The sequence below is a fragment of the Ruditapes philippinarum genome, unplaced genomic scaffold (genome assembly GCF_026571515.1).
Source record: "Ruditapes philippinarum isolate M1 unplaced genomic scaffold, ASM2657151v2 ctg583_1_1_1_1, whole genome shotgun sequence".
NCBI lineage: Eukaryota > Metazoa > Mollusca > Bivalvia > Venerida > Veneridae > Ruditapes > Ruditapes philippinarum.
In genome coordinates this window covers 225,905-245,409 of record NW_026865237.1, presented here as the reverse complement: position 1 = coordinate 245,409, position 19,505 = coordinate 225,905, and the positions used below count along the sequence as shown (strand labels likewise).

General features: G+C 33.9%; 1 protein-coding gene across 1 annotated transcript in view; it reads right to left on the bottom strand.

The window, feature by feature from the left end:
- Nucleotides 1-19,505, bottom strand: part of LOC132728309 (phosphatidylinositol 4-phosphate 5-kinase-like protein 1) — a 44,412-nt gene that overhangs the window by 16,682 nt on the left and 8,225 nt on the right. Inside the window, exons 3-7 of the mRNA XM_060713948.1 lie at nt 17,192-17,257; nt 14,522-14,679; nt 10,903-10,971; nt 7,854-7,944; nt 3,915-4,010 (exon numbers count right to left, since the gene is read on the bottom strand). Of these exons, the coding sequence (XP_060569931.1) occupies nt 3,915-4,010; nt 7,854-7,944; nt 10,903-10,971; nt 14,522-14,679; nt 17,192-17,257 (480 nt within the window). The remainder of the gene's footprint in view (nt 1-3,914; nt 4,011-7,853; nt 7,945-10,902; nt 10,972-14,521; nt 14,680-17,191; nt 17,258-19,505) is intronic.

Genomic DNA, 19,505 nt, shown 5'->3' with positions numbered 1-19,505 from the left:
TTTTTTGTATCATTTAGGGGATAGATTCCTATTTATGTTCTGTGTAATTTTATTTCCAGTCAGTATGAAAAGTTTAATATAAATCTATCCAATATACATTTTGCTATGCTTTAATGAGTAAACCTGGAATCACATACATGTAATGTAATGAAGACTATATGCAGACTATAACGCACCTGCGTGTTTATTGTACATATGTTAACAAAGGTAAAGTCAGTGCACTAAATGACTTATATTATAAGATATAAAAGGTATTTGAATATACACATGTGACAAACAAATTATCTTGATAAGAGGTTCCATTTACTTTCCTACAATGCTCATATAGAAAGCTAGTAAACCAATATAGTAATACAAGAAATAGTTTATATTCAGAGTGTTCTTTTATCTATTGTTGCCATTGGTAACCCTATAATGCTAGTAAGACTGTAGTAGTTATATTAATCCTATCCCATATTATATGTAGAAATTATCAATTTTCTGTTTTAGAAGTATTACTGTATAAGTGGATATTTATGTGTCACAAAAATTTTGCAAATGTCAAAAAGTGGACTTTTTGCATGTGGAAATATTTGCGAAAATATGATTTCTTGAATTTAAACTGTTTTTCTGATATCATTAATAGAGTTATGTGATTTGCTTTGTCACAGGAGTTATGAATCTTATAGAGACAAGTTTTTGATTTCTTTGTTTTCTTTTATTTTCATTTGGAAGCAATGAGACTTAAATGTTGCAGAAAGCACATCATGCCACATAATTAAAAATTTCATGTTTAAATAAAAAAGATATATAAAAACAAAGTGTAACAAGATTAAGGTCAATGACAACCTTTGAAACAACAAATTATTTTTACAAAGCAATTCGTATTAGATAAACTACTAATATTCATGCTAAATATGCAGTTTTTATTTGTTTGGGTCGTCAGTCAAAAGAACATGTCTAAAACTATGCCGTTGCTACTTAATGGACAACTACTGTATGATGGCTGTGTTCACACTTCAGAAAACAACTAATTTCTTATGTGTTAAAAATGAAATCATTATATAAACGAAAAAATCCAATTTTGAAAATTATTTTGGAAAAATAAAGATCTGTTAGATCTAAATCAATTATCATTATACTGTAACCGTCTTTTTATCGCAGTTTCATCATTCACAAATGTCTACATTTTAGTGTGTGCCTTTATCTTTGCAAAATATAAAAATGGCTGAAAACATTAAAATTGTGGACAAAAAGAAGACAAGGTTGGGAACATTAAGTAAAGTCAAAATTAGTCCTGTATGACCATGCCATTTAGCAACAATACAACTAATTTGAGACATCTTGATCGTTAACACTGGAACAAGGTTAAACATCTGTCAACTACGCTGGTGCCAGCAGTTTATACACAATAAAAAACATGTAAAAGATATTTTTTTTATAAACAAAACACATCACAAGTTCATGTATAGAAGGTGTTTTTTTACTGAAATCATTCATCCAAATGTGAAAGTGAAATACAGATAATTGATATATTGGTGTATCGTCAATGTTTATAATCCGATATTGATATAACGATGATATGCCTTTAACTGAAACAATGACAGCTCTATAAGCAAGTGACCTTGACCTTGCTCCCAGATATCTAAGTAGCAATCCCAAGCTGCATCTTAATATAAGCTACCCACACAGCAAGTTTGGTGTCAATAGGTCAAAGCAAAACTCAATTTATTACGTGAAAGCTGAATTTCTTTTTTTAAGCAACAGTGACCTTGACCTTGTTCACAGACACCTTGGTAACAATCCCAAGTTGCATCTTGATATAAGCTATCCACATACTAAATTTGGTGTCAATAGGTCTAAGCACAATAGGTCTAAGCAAAACCAAGTTATTATGCTGAATTTCTGTTTTTGAGCAATAATACGAGGTATGATCAAAAAGTTCTCGGCCCAATATACTTCTAGCCACTACACTGACATTTACACACAATAAGTCGATACCAATATCTTATTGAAGATTACTGACTGAGTTACACGCGGTTTTACTCAGATTAAGACACACTTTGATCAGTAGATGGGTGTGTCATTTAAACCAAATGGAGAAAGTTGAAATCAGAGCCATCATTAAGTACCTCTATAAGAAAGGGTTGTCCCCCAAGGAAATCCATGAAGATTTCATGAATACACTTGGGAAGGAGTCCCCTTCCTATAGCATTGTGCAAAAATGGGCTGCTGAATTTAAGAGGGAGTGGCCTGGGCAGCCAAAAGAGGCCACCAATGATGAAACTGCCAAAGCTGTGCACGATCTGGTCATGTGCGACAGAAGGCCAGACCTGCGAAGCATTGCTAGGGAAGTGGGTATATGCTTTGGTTCAGTTCAGGCAATTCTGACTGATGTCTATGGCATGCCAAAGGTTTCCACTAGATTGGTCCCCAGACAGTTGACTGACAACCAGAAACGGACTTGCCCCCCTCTGACTTCTACCTGTTTCTAAAACTGATAACCAAGACGTTTTGGAAGCAATGAAGGTGTCATGGAGGCGGTCAATGAGTTCTTTGAGGACCAAAATAGAGAGTTCTATTTTGAAGGGTTAAACAAGTTGGAGCACAGGTGGGCAAAGTACATTGATGTAGAGGGCAATTATATTGAAAAGTAAGACCATTACTTGGGTTCTCATCTACAGGAAGTACATTGGGCCAAGAACTTTTTATCAATCCTCGCAACATTGACATTGGTCACAGACATCTGGGTAGCAATCCTGAGTTGCGTCTTGATATAAGCTACCCACAAACCAAATTTGCAGTCAATAGGTCACAACTAACTGAAGGAATTATGTGGAAACTGAATATCTTTTTTAGCAACAGTGACCTTGACCTTCATCATATTCACCAGGATAGTAGGATAGTAATCCTGAGTAGCGTCTTGGTATAAGCTACCCTCATACTGCTTGGAAGCAAAGTGAAGTTATTAAGTGGAAACTTGATTTGGTGTAAATAGGTCTCAGCAAACTCAAGTTATTGACTGGAAACTGAATTTCTATTGTTGGCAACAGTGGCATTGACCTTAATCACAGACACCTAGGTAGCAATCCCAAGCTGCCTCTTGATATAAGCTACCCAGATACAGAGTTTGGCATCCATAGGCCAAAGCAATTGAATTTCTATTTTAACCAATAGTGACATTGACCTTGATCACAGACATCTGGACTGCCTCCCACACACTAAGTTTGGTGTATATAGGCCTAAGCAAACTCAAATTATTGAGTGGGAACTGAATTTTTATTTTTAGCAACAGTGACCTTGACCTTGATCACAGACACCATGGTAGCAATCACAAGCTGCCTCTTGTTATAAGCTACAACACACCAAGTTTGGTGTCAATAGGTCAAAGCAAACTCAAGTTATTGAGCGAAACCAAAAGTTGAAGCCCTTTCCGCCCACCTGCCTGCCTGCTTACCAGTTTTCATTGAAAACCTGGTTAAAAACCAACAGAGGTACATTTCTATCAAATACCAAAGACGTCAGTCAATGAATAAAGGCTATAAATTATAACTGAAAATGTAACAAGATTTATTAAGTATTGTTAAATATTGTTAAGGGAGATAATTAAAAAATCAAACAAGGTAGCACTTTGGATCTTAAACAGCAGACATTTTCTCTCTCCTTTCTATCACTGTTATAATGATGTGTTAATAACATTCTTTCAATACATTTCAAGTTATTTCCCAGACAAACATTATTATGAATCATAAAGGTAGATAAGTAAAATAAAAGGACCATTCAAGGTGTATTCCTGTAAAGTTTTATCACTACTGTCCAAAGGTTAAGGAAGAGATGCAGTTTAAGTAAAATGATAATGATGACTGCTGGATACCAGGCATTGGGTGATCACACTAGCTCAGCATTACCCAAGTTTAAACAAACTGAAATCTTACATTTTGATATCTATTGGTTAAGCATCCTTTAATATCAAATCTTTCTTCAAGTCGGACTGTTGGGTAAAAGATACTCTGCATCACTAGGAAGTATTTCTGAAACAAATAAATAACAGATTTAAAAAGCCTCCAATACAAGCTCAAAATAAAACATGTCCCCTTTCGCCCACCTTTCATGCATATTCAGAATAAGTAATAATTATACAAGTCACAGAGAAAGTGACAATAAATTCATGAATGAGATAGTATTTCAGTGGAGATATAACACTTCTCAAGTTTGAAGGTTGTCAATTAAATGGTGTCTCTAATTGTTAAGTGGAATAAGTTTTCAAGGTAATGGTAACACCAAAGCCCAAAAGCGGTTATTCTACTTAACAAGCATATTCCTTTTAATTGATATCCATCATCAAATTACAAACAAAATATGTACTTAACTTGTATTTTATGATTTTATAATGCTAAACCAGAGCACAAATGTTATAACAATCCATTGTCTCATCTTATTCCTAACTCTAGTTATCAACCAAAAACCAATTATCTGACTCCTAGCCTGAAACCATCTTTCTATTTTTAGTTACAGTGACCTTGACCTTGATATTACAGTCACATATAGTTCTTGATACATCATATTGACTCAAGAAATATATTCTAAACAAAAATTGACAAAATTTATGCCCCCTGCCATGATTCTTGTCTGAGTAGCAAATTTTCCAAAAAGGTTTCAAATAGATAATCTCTAAATGAAATTATATACTACATACCAATGCTCTTGGCCTTATACTTTTAGACAAAAAGATTATTTTTTTATTTTGCATTTTTGACCTACTTATGCAACTGACCAGAACCATTTAGGTAGACCCAAGGATTGTTGAGTTTGGTAAATATCCAGTTATTGGTCATTTAAAGAAATCACTGAGGACAAAAGACGCACAGATGTGTGAAAGACAGACAGTGGAAATCACAATAGCTCACCATGACCTGAAAATGGGGGTTGCAGGTAGAACTCGACAAGGTGTATACATATATAACGTTTCAATGAAATACCTTTATTAGTATTGAAGTTAATGACCATAAACAAAAAGTATCAAAAAGGTTAACAAATGCAAATGCTGATGTTGTCACCAACAAGTGGGTCATGACAATAGCTCTGAATTTTCCTCGAAAGTGGAGCACCACATGTGGTGATAACTGGAGCAAACAATAGCACAGCATATGGTGTTAACTGGAGCAAACAATAGCACAGCATATGGTGTTAACTGGAGCAAACAATAGCACAGCATATGGTGTTAACTGGAGCAAACAATAGCACCACATGTGGTGTTAACTGGAGCAAACAATAGCACCACATGTGGTGTTAACTGGAGCAAACAATAGCACCACATGTGGTGTTAACTGGAGCAAACAATAGCACCACATGTGGTGTTAACTGGAGCAAACAATAGCACCACATGTGGTGTTAACTGGAGCAAACAATAGCACCACACTGTGGTGTTAACTGGAGCAAACAAATAGATCTACATGTGGTGTTAACTGGAGCAAACAATAGCACCATATGTGGTGTTAACTGGAGCAAAACAATAGCATCACATGTGCGTGGTTAACTGGAGCAAACATAACACACATGTGGCGTATAACTGGAGCAAACAATAGCACAATGGTGGTGTTAAATGGAGCAAAACCAATAGCCTACATGTTGGTGTTAACTGGAGCAAACAATAGCACCACATGTAGTGTTAACTGGAGCAAACAATAGCACCACATGTGGTGTTAACTGGAGCAAACAATAGCACCACATGTGGTGTTAACTGGAGCAAACAATAGCACCATATGTGGTGTTAACTGGAGCAAACAATAGCATCACATGTGGTGTTCACTATCGCAAACAATAGCACCGCATGTAGTGTTAACCCTAATCTGTATAGGGCAACCACTACCAATAGTGTGTGAAGTTTCAACACATTCCCTTCAGTAAATTATGGAGATTCCAGCTTACACACAATATAACCATGATTTTTTAAGTCCAAGAAGGGGCATAAGTATGCAAAAAAACAAATTAGAGTTATTGGATTGTGCCAATCATGTTAGATAATCCCAAAGAACAAGGGTTTGAAGTTTCAATCAATTCCATTGAGTCAGTTATAAGATTCCAGCTTACATGCCAAAATTTAACCAAACATTTCTAAATTGAAAAAGGGGAATAAATATGCAAAAACAAGAGCACCCAATAGATGGGGCAATATACGCCTGAATGCAAATTTCAAGGAATTAAAATTTAAAAGTAACAAGAGCTGTCGGTAGGACAGCACGCTCGACTATTCTAAGTGCTTGATAGTAAAAGAGCCTTTTTAATGTTAAATAAGTTCACAAAAGAGCTAATTTTTTTCATAAATTCATGTTATAGGCCTTAGAGAGAGTCTAATTGATACAGTATTGGCTTGACTATTCGGAAGGTAATGTCACAAGGGTGTTGAATTGAGTAAAATAATACTAATTTACCTATGAATACATAAATTTGGACAGAAAAGGTACAAAGGCTTGTTTATTAAAGATGTTTTATCAAGTTAATCACTGCTTTATTATTATGAATGCATAAAATTGTCCCAAAAAGGTACAAAAACCCTTCAGTAGTTTATTGAGATAACAGCTTACAAGCAAAACTTTACCATGAATTTTAATGTTGAAAAAGGGGAGAAAAATCAGCCTAAATGCAAGATAGAATTATTGATCATTGTCAGTGACCTACAATTATTACCCTAAATGCATATGTGAAGTTTTTAAATAAATATCTTAATAGTTATTGAGATATGTAAAACTATTACATGTTAACATTAACCAAGAGGACTAAGTAGAAAAGGGGATATGAATCAGCCTTAATGCAAGATAGAGTTATGGAACTTGGTCAGTTGACACACAATTATGACCCTCCAATTAATGACCCTAAGTGCATGTGTAAAGTTTCAAGTAAATATCTTTGAAGACCTTTAACCAAAATTTCTAAGTTTCAAAGGGGCAAAAAATTCTGCAAATATTGCAGGCAGAGTTATGAAATTTTGCAAAACTGATATACATTGTTACTATAAAAGAGTATTTTAAATTTCAATTGAATATCTCAAGCAATAATTTAAGATATTTGACTTTTACAAAAAAAAACTTTAACCCAAATTTCTAAGTTAAAAAGGGGCATAATTCTGTCAATATTGTAGGCAGAGTTATCCAACTTGTCAATCTGATGTACCTTTGTTACTATAAATAAGTATTGTAAGTTTCAACTGAATATCTCAGCAATAACTGAGATTATATTGACTTTACTAAAAAACTTTAACCAAAATTTCTAAAGTTAAAAAGGGGCATAATTTCTGTCAATATTGTAGGGCAGAGTTATCCAACTTGTCAAACTGATGTACCTTGTTACTATAAATAAGTATTGTAAAGTTTCAATTGAATATCTCAAGCAGTAATTGAGATATTTGACTTTATAAAAAACTTTAACACAAACAGCAGACGCCGACGCGGACGCTGACGCCGACGCCGACGCCGGGGCGACTAGAATAGCTCTCATATTCTTCGAATAGTCGAGCTAATAAAAAATATATTTAAATTGGAGAGGAGATCTCGTGTTTTCCAGTCAGAGCGGAAGTTCATTTGTTTATTTAATGGAAGTTTAGTTTCACCAACATATTGTTTGTTGCACACTTTGCAAGAAATAAGGTAAATAATGTTTGCCGTTTTACAACTCATTATGTCTTCGCCAAAAATGGCAATGCCGCCAGGACTATAACAATACCTCTACTTTTTTTTTTCAAAAAAAAAGTCGAGCTAAAAAAAAAAAAATGCTGACAAATGGATGTCTGCAATAGCTTGCATATTTTTGATAAAGATGCGCTAAAAATGAAAAAGTCCCCATATGACCTTAACAAAGAAATAATACTTGTAATTTACCTTTCTAGATCTAGATTTCTTAACTGAATACAGCCCAAGAAATTTCACCAACATAGAATGTGGATAAGTATGAAAATGGTCTAGATAATCTCTGAAAGAAAGAAAAATGTTGAATTATTAGCTCATTTAAATTTGGTATAAAATTGTAGCAAAGTATACAAAATAGTCATTAAAGATCACAATTTGATACTTGACGTAAACTTGATCCCTCTGATGTTTGGGACAGTTGCTGGATTATCATCAATTTTGTTCAGGTCCAAAAGGCATGCCAAATATTTAAACTCTGGGCATTGTAGTTTCACACAAGACTTAAATGTGTTTTTCTTAAAGTCAATATAAATCAATTGATCTGAGCAAGCTTAAATATGGGTTCTGCACATTGTCTCATTATAAGTTTGTTTTGTTTGATTGGGTTTTATGTGACACCGACACAGTATAGGTCATATGGCGATGTTCCAGCTTTACTAGAAGATGCCCTTCCATGCATTATTTCAGGCACGAACAGGCACCTGAGTAGCACCACCGATGTCCCATAAGCTAGCTGGATAGCTTCCTCACATGAAAGAATCCAAACTCCCTGTTGGGATTCGAAACCACAGCGGTGAGGGGAAAGTGGTTTGAAGTCAACAACCTTAACCACTCTGCCACAGATGCCCCTCTCATTATAAGTAACATTTCTGCCAAATAGTTTCAATTTCCTTGTATCACACGGGGGTGAAACCTTAAATGGATCTCAAAATTGAGCATCAGTTAAAAATATATGTGAATTTCCGCTGATCCAGATGTGCACTTTAACTCGATATGTGAAGGAGAAAATAGGTAAATAACAGGGCAAGTTTTCAACATTTTAAACATTTATATAAAATTCAAAGCTTTTTTAAAGAAAATTGAAAAGTTCATTATGTTCAAGTTTAAAGACAATCCATTCAAAAATAACTAGAACTATCACTAAATGTGATTAATACCCTCACAAGACTGCTTTGGAAATGAGGAAGTTACAAGTAACAGAATACCTTGCAAAAGAACTGAAATAGAGTTATGGTTGTGGGCAATTAAAGATAGTTGTAGTTCTTGTATGTTGCATTTCCTTTCAATGTGGTTGACCATTGATGAAGTTTTATTGAATTACTTTGTAATTACTTTTGTCCAAAAAGAGTTACGCTTTTGAGCACTGCACTTCCTCTCATTGTGCTTGACCATTGAATGAAGTTTCATTGAATTCTAAACATTAGTTTTTAAGTTATGCACCTGACAAGGAAAGGGAACAAAGGGAAATAACTCTACAAATACTGAAGATGGAGTTATGGTTATTGTACACTGCACTTCCTCTCATTGCGCTTTATCATTGCATGAAGTTGTATTGAATTCCAACTACTAAGTTTTCAAAGTTATGCACTGAACAAAACATGTAACAAAGGGCAATAACTGTAATTAGTCCAAAATAGAGTTATGGTTCTTGTGCACTGCACTTCATCTCACTGCCCTTGACCATTGAATGAAGTTGTTTTGAATTCCAACCATTAATTTTCAAGTTATGCACTGGACAATAAAAAGTAACAAAGGGCAAAAAACTCTTGAGTCAAGAAAGAGTTATGGTTTCTGTGCACTGCCCTTCTTCTCAATATACCTGACCATTGTATGAAATTGTATTGAATTCCAACTAGCAGTTTTCAAGTTATGCTCTGGACAAGAAACAAGAGCCGGTTGAACCGGGTGATGCTCCCCGACTAGGATTTGGACACAGAAAAGTATATCTTTTGTAGTTTCAGGGTTATGTCCCAGACATTTCAGTTCAAAGTGTGATAATTCCAAAATAGTTGTAAAATCCTACTTCAAATAACGACGTTATGGGCCGGACACAATTTTGCTTCAAGGTCATGCTGTGACCTTGACCTTCAAGGTAGCGACCCAAATGTTGCGAGCGACACATCATCTCAATATGGTGATCATTTCTGTTAAATAGTTGTAAAATCCGACTTCAAATAACGAAGTTATGGGCCGGACACGATTTTGCTTCAAGGTCATGCTGCGAACTTGACCTTTAAGGTAGTGACCCAAATGTTGTGTGCAACACGTCGTCTCAATATGGTAATCATTTCTGTAAAATAGTTGTAAAATCCGACGTCAAATAACCAAGTTATGGGCCGGACACAATTTTTGTTCAAGGTCATGCTATGACCTTGACCTTCAAAGTAACGACCCAAATATTGCGCGCGACACATCGTCTCAATATCATGATCATTACTGTGAAATAGTTTTAAAATCCGACTTCAAATAACCAAGTTATGGGCCGGACACGATTTTTGTTCAAGGTCATGCTGTGACCTTGACCTTCAAGGTAGCGACCCAAATGTTAGGCGCGACACATCGTCTAAATATGGTGATCATTTCTGTGAAATAGTTTTAAAATCCAACTTTAAATAACCTAGTTATGGGCCGACACGATTTTTGTTCAAGGTCACGGTGTGACCTTGAGCTTCAAGGTAGCGACCCAAATGTTGTGCACGACACGTCGCCTCAATATGGTGATCATTTCTGTGAAATAGTTTTAAAATCCGACTTCAAATAACCAAGTCATACTGTGACTTCAAATCCGACTTCAAATAACAAAGTTATGTGCCGGACACGAATTCGGGACGTACGTACGGACAGACAACCCGACAACTATATGCTCCCCCGAAATTTTTCGGGGAGCATAAAAAGCAATGGAAAAGTAACAAAGGGCAATTATCTATAATTACTCTGGACAGAGTTATGGTTCTTGTGCACTCCACTTTCTAAATAGTAAAGATACAAAGTTTTTTTTTAAAGAACATATCCATTGTGAACAGGCATTTACGCTTAGCACCGGCAAATTATTGATCGATGTACCTTTATCAGGTGGCGAGACAAGATAATTATTGAAGCGTTTATATATGGTTGACTGGGAGTTTTCGATCCTTTAAGGTCCGTGATATATACTATGAATTGCCAAAGTTACACAAAGATAATTTTGATTCTAATATTTGTTCACAATTTGTTAAAATGAGAGGAAAATTTATATACTGACCTTAGGATAGAAAGAAATAATTGCACACATTTTTGCTCGTCTGTCTTCAGTATGAATCTTGGATTATTACTGTTATAACAAAAACATTGCCATATAATACACTCTGCCAAAACTTTTTACTATTATAATATAACTCTACATAAATTTATAAACATAACGTTAAATATCTTAAATACTGAACATTATAGAGTGAATAGAGAAAATAGTTAGCCACAGGTCACAGAGTATATGTTTTAATTACTTTAATATTGATCAAAATTGGATATTAATAGAGGATCTGTTCTCAATAACATACTTTTTCGTTTCTTTGGAAAGCTGAGGGGATAGACTGAAAATTAGTTTTGGTCTGCTTCCTTTCAGGCTTTCACAAAGGAAAAACATTACAGTTCTTAGTGTTTACACATGTCTAATGTGTGCTCTAGACTGAGTATGTGTATAGTATTCATTTTGATGTGTGGAAATAGACAAACTGGATACAAGCACAAAGCACAATAATATCAATAATAGAATAGTAATTTTAAATGTATGATATAGGGCAGAAGAGAAAGATAAGATCAATATAGCATGTTCTCGCATTGCGCAATAAATATATTTTCTCAAATAAAAGAGGAGTAACAATAAAAATTTGTTGTTTTAGAAATAAATTTTTAGGTGATGATGGTATACTAGATTTTGGTAGAAGTTCAAAGTATCAGGTTTACAGTGATCTCAATCTCTTAATAGTGCAGAATAGTGGAGGTGGCCTAAGTGACCATGAGCATTATAGCAAAACTTTTTATATAACTGTGTATTGTAAAAGATTTAAGATCAACAAAACTAAAAGTGTGCACCTTCAAGCGTCAATTGTACCTCATATAAGGTAATCACATGAATCTTAAACTATTTATTTTATCATTCCAATATACAAATGTAAAAAATTATTCAACTATTAGATGAATATATATAAGTGGCATTATCATATCATTTGGAACCATGTGAACCCCCACACTCCCATCCAATACCTGAAGAGACCACCGTACACATGTTCAATGCTCTTCCTATAAGTGAAAATATAATACTTACCTTGTAGTCTTGGAGACGATCAGGGTAAAAAAAAAACAAAAAAAGTGTATAAAATCTATTGTTAGCACAAGCGACAATGACCTTGTGACTCCCAGCACTGGACCATCCAGAGGGTGATTTTCCTTACCAAAAGTATGAAAAACTCACATCTGTGTCTTTTAAATAGAAAGCGTGGTTATTAAGCCAAATGTGTTGTTGTAAAAGAGATTCTCTTATTTTGTGCATAGTCACCTAACTTTACAGTTGACACACTGACCCCTTACTAAATCCAAAGGAATGAGATTACTATCTGTAGATACTATTACTACCTGATTATTCGTCTCACAGATATCATCTTGTGCACAAAAAAAGCTCCATGCGACCTTTACCCAATGCTGTATCCCCTAACTCAATCTCAAACAGATGAAAGAATTCAAATTAATTGTTATTCGGCTCTTACCAAAATATATTATAAATAGACACATGTCGCTTAATTCTAAGAATTAGGTTAATACTACTCTGTTCATTTGTTATTGTATACACCACCTATGATTAGTAACTTTGTGTATATGGATAATGAACACTAATGTGAACTCCTATTGACCATAAAATACGATATGGTCGACTACTTCCATTATAAACTAAACCAAAAAGGGAAGAGGTTCAGCTTCCGCTGACGCATTTTTTTGGTATGTGTGAATTTCATGAAACACCATCAATAAAAAGTAAAGGCTCTACTGAGCCAAAAAAAATGTTTCATTCATTTTTTATACCAGTGACCTTGACCCTAGAGACCCCTAACTCAAATAAAGCAATGATAGAAAGTTTGAGCCGCAATTTCCATGTTGTCCATATGAGGTATATCTACCTATAATCCAACATATGAAAGATTTAATATTAAATAAATGAAGTAATTTTGTTTTTTGTATTCGATAACAGTTGTGTGAAAATATATGAATGCACACTCTATTTATATAAGAACATATTAGTCATTATAGACATTTGCAACTTGCTGTGTTTTTGCATAATGACCTCAATATTCATTTTCGCAAAGGTGCTTGAAAAGGGTCGCAGATTAAGTGTCACGCAGTCTTGTTATAATAAAGTAGAGGAAAAAACAGAGTTTACCATTCACACCAGGTATGTTCTGACACTCTCTGGTCGCTAAGATTCAAATAAGGGATACTTTACCCATGTGCATAAATGATTAAGTGTGTAAATTATTGCGAATTTGTAATGACTGCTTAGTAGCATCTACAAAATGTTTAGTCGTCATTATTCATGATTAGATCAAGCTCTTTAAGAAAAAATCTACAACACTCGACATCGTTCTTTATTTCATGTCGCGCAAATTTAAGCAAGCTCTTACGTATAACAAACAGATGTCAAACGTGCTATCAAGTTATCCGATTTGCCTTCAGGAAAGGTATTGTGAAACATTTACTAATAGAAGATAAACTTTTATATTTCCCATAGGATTTTGGATAATAAACAATGTTTCGCGTATAAGAACGTTAAATAAATAAAATTTACCACGGCTGTCAGGTTGTGTGGTTTTAAAATTTTAGCTAACTGGAATTTTTGATAAAATGTTGTTAACTTATTCTCAAATATATATACATGTATAAAGAAAGTGGGAAAAAGTGATGACACATTTCGCAACCAATTGTAGCTCCAACCTCAATAATAGAAGAGCATTCTGTGTCTTCACAACGATATTGCACACCAGACCCTGACCCCTCCAGGATTATTAAGTGGTGGTGGGTGTGTTTGTAGCATATGTGTTTTTCGCACTCAAGATGCCACATAATTAGACCTACAGCCACACAGTCTAACCTCCGCCTTACTGTTTTTTAGTATATGTAACATTTATTCATGAAATCATTAGTGTATATAGGTCATATATTTATAATTGCAAAATGTACACACTTTATTGAAATACACAAAAAAGAATAGTTATTATAGTAAAAAAACTTTTTAAAGAGAGTAACAATATCATATTAACTAACCTTCAAAAAAAAAGGTAAATAATAAAAATATAATATAGGAATAATAATAAAAGACTCATAAGGCAAATATACAGTATAATATATAAGATTAAATATAGAAATTATTTTATAATTAAAAATAAAAACCCAAATCAAAACCAACAAAAACAAAATAAATACCAAAAATGAGAATAACAAAAAAAAATATTTAATAAAAAAAAAAAGATATAAAAAAGTAAAAAAATAACGGACAAGCTTTCCCAACAATATACAATGCTAGGAATGAGAATCCATGGTAAGTGCTTGATAAACTTACGCGGTCATGTGAGGGATAACTTGACAAAAAAATAAGGTTGTCTCTCCCCTTGCTTGGCAAAAAATTCTTGCACAGTGTAAAGGGCTTCATCTTATCATTATAAGTACATTATGGCATCTCTTTATTGACGGTTTAAAACTGTTTGTTCCTCTACATGTATTATTTAATGCACAAACAGACACTCAAGAAAGCCCAAAAATAACATAATATCAAAGTTTCCAAATTAGTTACCATTTTCAAAAGAAAATAAATTGGGAAAGAGAAATAAAAATACCTGAAATAGAAGTCTTGCCCACTACGAGAGTTGCTAATAAATTCCAAGTAGGGAAGATCTTTAGGTGATAAACTTGCTAAAAAATCTTCTTCACTAATGCTGACTGCTGATCTTACACAGGCAAACACTGGACTTGCATAACTAGTAAATTGATATGTCTGCAAACAAAATAATACTTTATTGATTATCATTTTTTCTTCTTCTCATGTTACACAGATGTGGCATAGATCATATGTTGACTTTCCAACAATAATTGATACCTTTTTGTTTTTTAAACAGGCGTCAGCAGACATTAATCTTCCATGATCAAGATATCATTGTACTGGTATGTTAAAATAAATCTACCATAACATATCTTTTTCTATTCAAATAAACTACTTATCTGATGCTTCAAATATACATGGTTAACTGAACCTTCAAAATAAAAATTATTAAATATAAAACAACAAGGCGAATTAACAAGAAACTTTGTATGTAGATAGATCTCATTGAGTAGAAGTGCAGTGCAAAAGAAGTGTAACTCTACCTTTCCTAATTTTGGAGTTAATGCCCTTTGTTTGTTTTTACACTTTGAACTTTGTCTGTGACAAATCTCAGGGAGTGTATTGACCTTACAGAAGTCATGAAAACTTCAAAACCAAACTTTAATTTATCTTACTGATGTAGGACAAATACAAATGCAATTCAAAAGCATTTGGAAACATAGGACACGGGTGCCCCAACACGCCACTGTTCAGTCAATCTTATGACTCTAGGTCAAATATTTTTTGGACTACATGTGCCACAAGTTGAAAACTAAAAATCTTTTACGAAGTAAAGGGCAAGAACTTTACAAATACTGAATAAATCTACAAGCAATCCCCAAGGTGCATAAGTACACATGTTGACCAACATTCTTGTAAACTTTCAGGCCTACAAGTCAAATACATTATGAGCTATGCATGAACAAGTTGAAAATTGCAAATTTATACTACTGTAAGTCATGGGCAATAACTTAAACAAAACTGAAAAAAATCCACATGCAAAGTCCCAGGTGCATAGCTTCACAGTGATGTTGATCATTATTCCTGTAATTTAGTGATGTTGATCATTATTCCTGTAAAGTTGGTTGATTCTAACTCAAGCACTCAAGGAACAAATAACACAACATAATGAAACGGTTTTTACAAAGTCAAGGGCAATAACTCTAAAAATACTGGATAAATCCACAAGGGAAACCCAAGGTGCACAACTACAGATTCTGAGCAAATTTTCCGTAAGGTTGAATCTATGTCAAATCCTTTTGAGTTACATGCGAAATAAGTTGAAAGTTGCAAATTTTTACTAAGTCAAGGGCAATAACTCTAAAAGTACTGAATAAATCCACACGAAAATACCCAGATGCACAACTACACATGCTGATCAACATTCCTGTAAAGTTTCATGACTCTATGTCAAATCCTTTTTGAGTTACATGCGACACAAGTTGAAAATTGCAAATTTTTACTAAGTCAAGGGCAATAACTCTAAAAGAACTGAATAAATCCACACGAAAATACCCAGATGCACAACTGCACATGCTGATCAACATTCCTGTAAAGTTTCATGACTCTATGACAAATCCTTTTTGAGTTACATGCGACACAAGTTGAAAATTGCAAATTTTTACTAAGTCAAGGGCAATAACTCTACAAATACTGAATAAATCCACACGAAAATACCCAGGTGCACAACTACACAAGCTGAGCAACATTCTTGTAAGGTTTCATGACTCTAGGTCAAATACTTTTTGAGTTACGTGCGACACAAAAGAGAACGAACGGATGGACAAACGGTAAATCTAAATGCCCCCCACCCCAAAGTGGGGACACAAAAATCTATATACTACTGCATTCTCCCTATGTGCAAAATTATTAACTATTAAGCATGTTTTTCTGACAATTTTTGTAGGGGGTATTCAGCACTTGTGACAATTTCTAGTGTTTGACCAAGAAAACATTCTTAAAGTCCTCAAAAATCCCTATAGTTCCGTAATTTATTTGTGCATCAAATCAGGTGTTTCATGTATTTTCACCTTTTTTGTGGGTATCTATTATGTATAAAGGTCAGCTTATTATACAAGAAAATCAATTCAGAACTAAAGGAGATTATATTTTAAGCCCTAATGATATAAAGAAGATCAATTATAAGTAAAATCATCTTTTTTTTTATACAATATATACATAATATAACATAATATACTTGAAGCAGCAGCTGCAATGTTATAGACATCAAACAATTAAAAAAATATGTTTAATCATAAAATGTTACATATTTTGTATATAATTTATTTCAGTTGAAACAGATGATAGGATCTCTTTTTGAATATATCCTGTATTATGAATGATCGTTTTCAAAGGGCTACTACAGATAAATACTAAAACTAGAAATGTGTCCATAGGACATGGGTGCCCCCACATTGCACATTTTGAGCAAAATTCCCGTAAGGTTTCATGACTCTATGTCAAATCCTTTTGAGTTACATGCGAAATAAGTTGAAAATTGCAAATTTTTACTAAGTCATTTGACACAGCAATTAGGTATGATTAAAACTTGTATTACTGTATTTCTAGCACAAACTTGATATTATGATAATGTAAGACATAAATGTCATTATGTATGCTGAAAATAATGTTCAACATGTTACCATACCTTGCCTTTATTTGATGTTATGCTAAACTTGATCTTTTGATTAAAATCTTCTGAATGTAGCTCATCCTGGAAACAATAAACATGTATGTAGAAATTAAACTACATGTATTCTTAAAACTATGAGTATGTAAAACCAAAATCAAATACCAAATAAAACTGCTTCATAAAATTCTAACAGCTTGGCTGTAACCTTAAAAAATTATCAGTTGATATTTCTACTACAGAAATTTCCATAGCAATACCTGCAGGCATCAGTTTTATTTTCTATCAATATTGCCTCCCTGATATCAAAGTTAAGCGTTATTAAATGTCATATGATCCTTGCATGATTTACATTTCAATGGAAAAACAGAAACAAGAGGGCCATTATGGCCATTATATCCCTCATCTGATTATTAAAGCTCTGAATTTATATTGATAGCAATGAATGAAAGGCAGATATAATGCCATGAACTTATTTTAATAAACTGATATTATAACATTCATATCTGCACCTGAAATTGGGCAAATGTTAATAAGGTTTTTTCATATATGCCTTTTTATGTGCTTTGACCTTTTTTGGCCTCAGATGACCCTTATTCAAACCTGACGTGGAAATAATTCAAACAACCTTTCTGACCAATGTCCAGGATATTTGGGCTAAAACTGTAACCTCTAGAGTGATAACAAGTTTTTCCATTTTTGGTCTGTGTGACCTAATTTTTGACCCCAAATGACCCATATTCAAACAAGGATAAGTAACCATCTAAACAACCTTTCTGACTAATTTCCATGATATTTGGACCTTAACAGTATCTTCTACAGTGTTGTTTGGGCTGTGTAACCTAGTTTTTGACCACAGATGAACTATATTTGAACTTGAGCTAGAAATCATACAAACAACCTTTCTGACCTATTTCCAGGATATGTGGACAGTAGCCTCTAAAGTCTTAATGAGGTTTTTCAATATTTGGGCTATATGACCTACTTTTTGAGCAAAGATGACCCATATTTGAACTTGAGCTAGAAACATCAGAACAACCTTTCTAACCAATATCCATGTACAGTCAACTATCGTTATCTCGACATCGCTTTTCTCGATATTTCGTTTATTATAATAATATCTCGATGAAATTTTGAAAGTCCCGATTTTCTTCCTTCTTTATCTATATTGGAAATATTTGTTTATTTCGATATTTTTATTTTGATATTTTCAGTATCTCGATGTAAAATTTCAGCCCCGACAGTAATTTTCACGCTATTATCCTTTCTTTATCTCGACTAATCATTTTTCGTCTCTCGCACGAGAGGTGTGAAAAACACAAACCAGACGATAATCACTTAATAGCAAGTGTCAAAATGATGACTGTGTTTGCTGGTGTTTGTAACAAGTCGAGCTTTGTTTATAAAAGTTTACCTAATTAACGTATTGATTGACTTATGTCCTAAATGAGTGAATCTTCCGCAATGTTTAAAATATTCGAAATTCATTGTGACTTAAGATGTAAATGAAAAAGTGTTCAGGATAGAAACATTATCGATGCAATATTGTTTTACAACATCGAAAAAATCAAACAGCGGTAGAAATATCTCGAGAATGGTCCGATAACCAACCCAGAAGGATATCTAGATCGACCACGCTGAAAACGTTTTAACTATAGTGGTGTATTACTGAGTAAACCTCACTATGTGTTTTTATCACAGACTTCCATATTTCCGCTGGTAAACATCCCCTAATTTAACGAATCATACTTTTAATTTATTTGACCCAAGGTATGCCTTTATAAAAGTCAGTTACTGCCTTTTTCAAACCTTATACGTTTATCTCGACATTTCGTTATCTCTATATTTTTTGGACGGTCCCCATGACTTCGAGATAACGAGAGTCGACTGTATTTGGACCAAAACAGTAGCATCTAAAGTGTTAACAATGTTTTTCCATGTTTGGGCTGTATGACCTAGTTTTCGACCCCAGATGACCCATATTCTAAAAACCCCTAGAAATCCTCAAATCAACCTTTCTCGCCAATTTCCAGGATATTTGGACTGAAACAGCAGTCCCTAGAGTGTTTTTCCATATTTGGAAACCTATTACCCCCCGAGGTGGGGTCAATTTTGACACTAGAGAAAAACTTTTAACACCTTTGTTAGAGAACATAAAGATGATATTATTTACCAAATATCAAAGCTCTAAGCTTTAAATTTTCTGAGGAGAAGATTTTTTAAGTTTTTACTACATTGTATATGAACAAAATGACAAGAGGGCCAACAGGGCCCTGGAAATAGGTCAAAAGGTCATAGTGGAGTCCCTTTCACCCCAGAAGCACAATTTGAA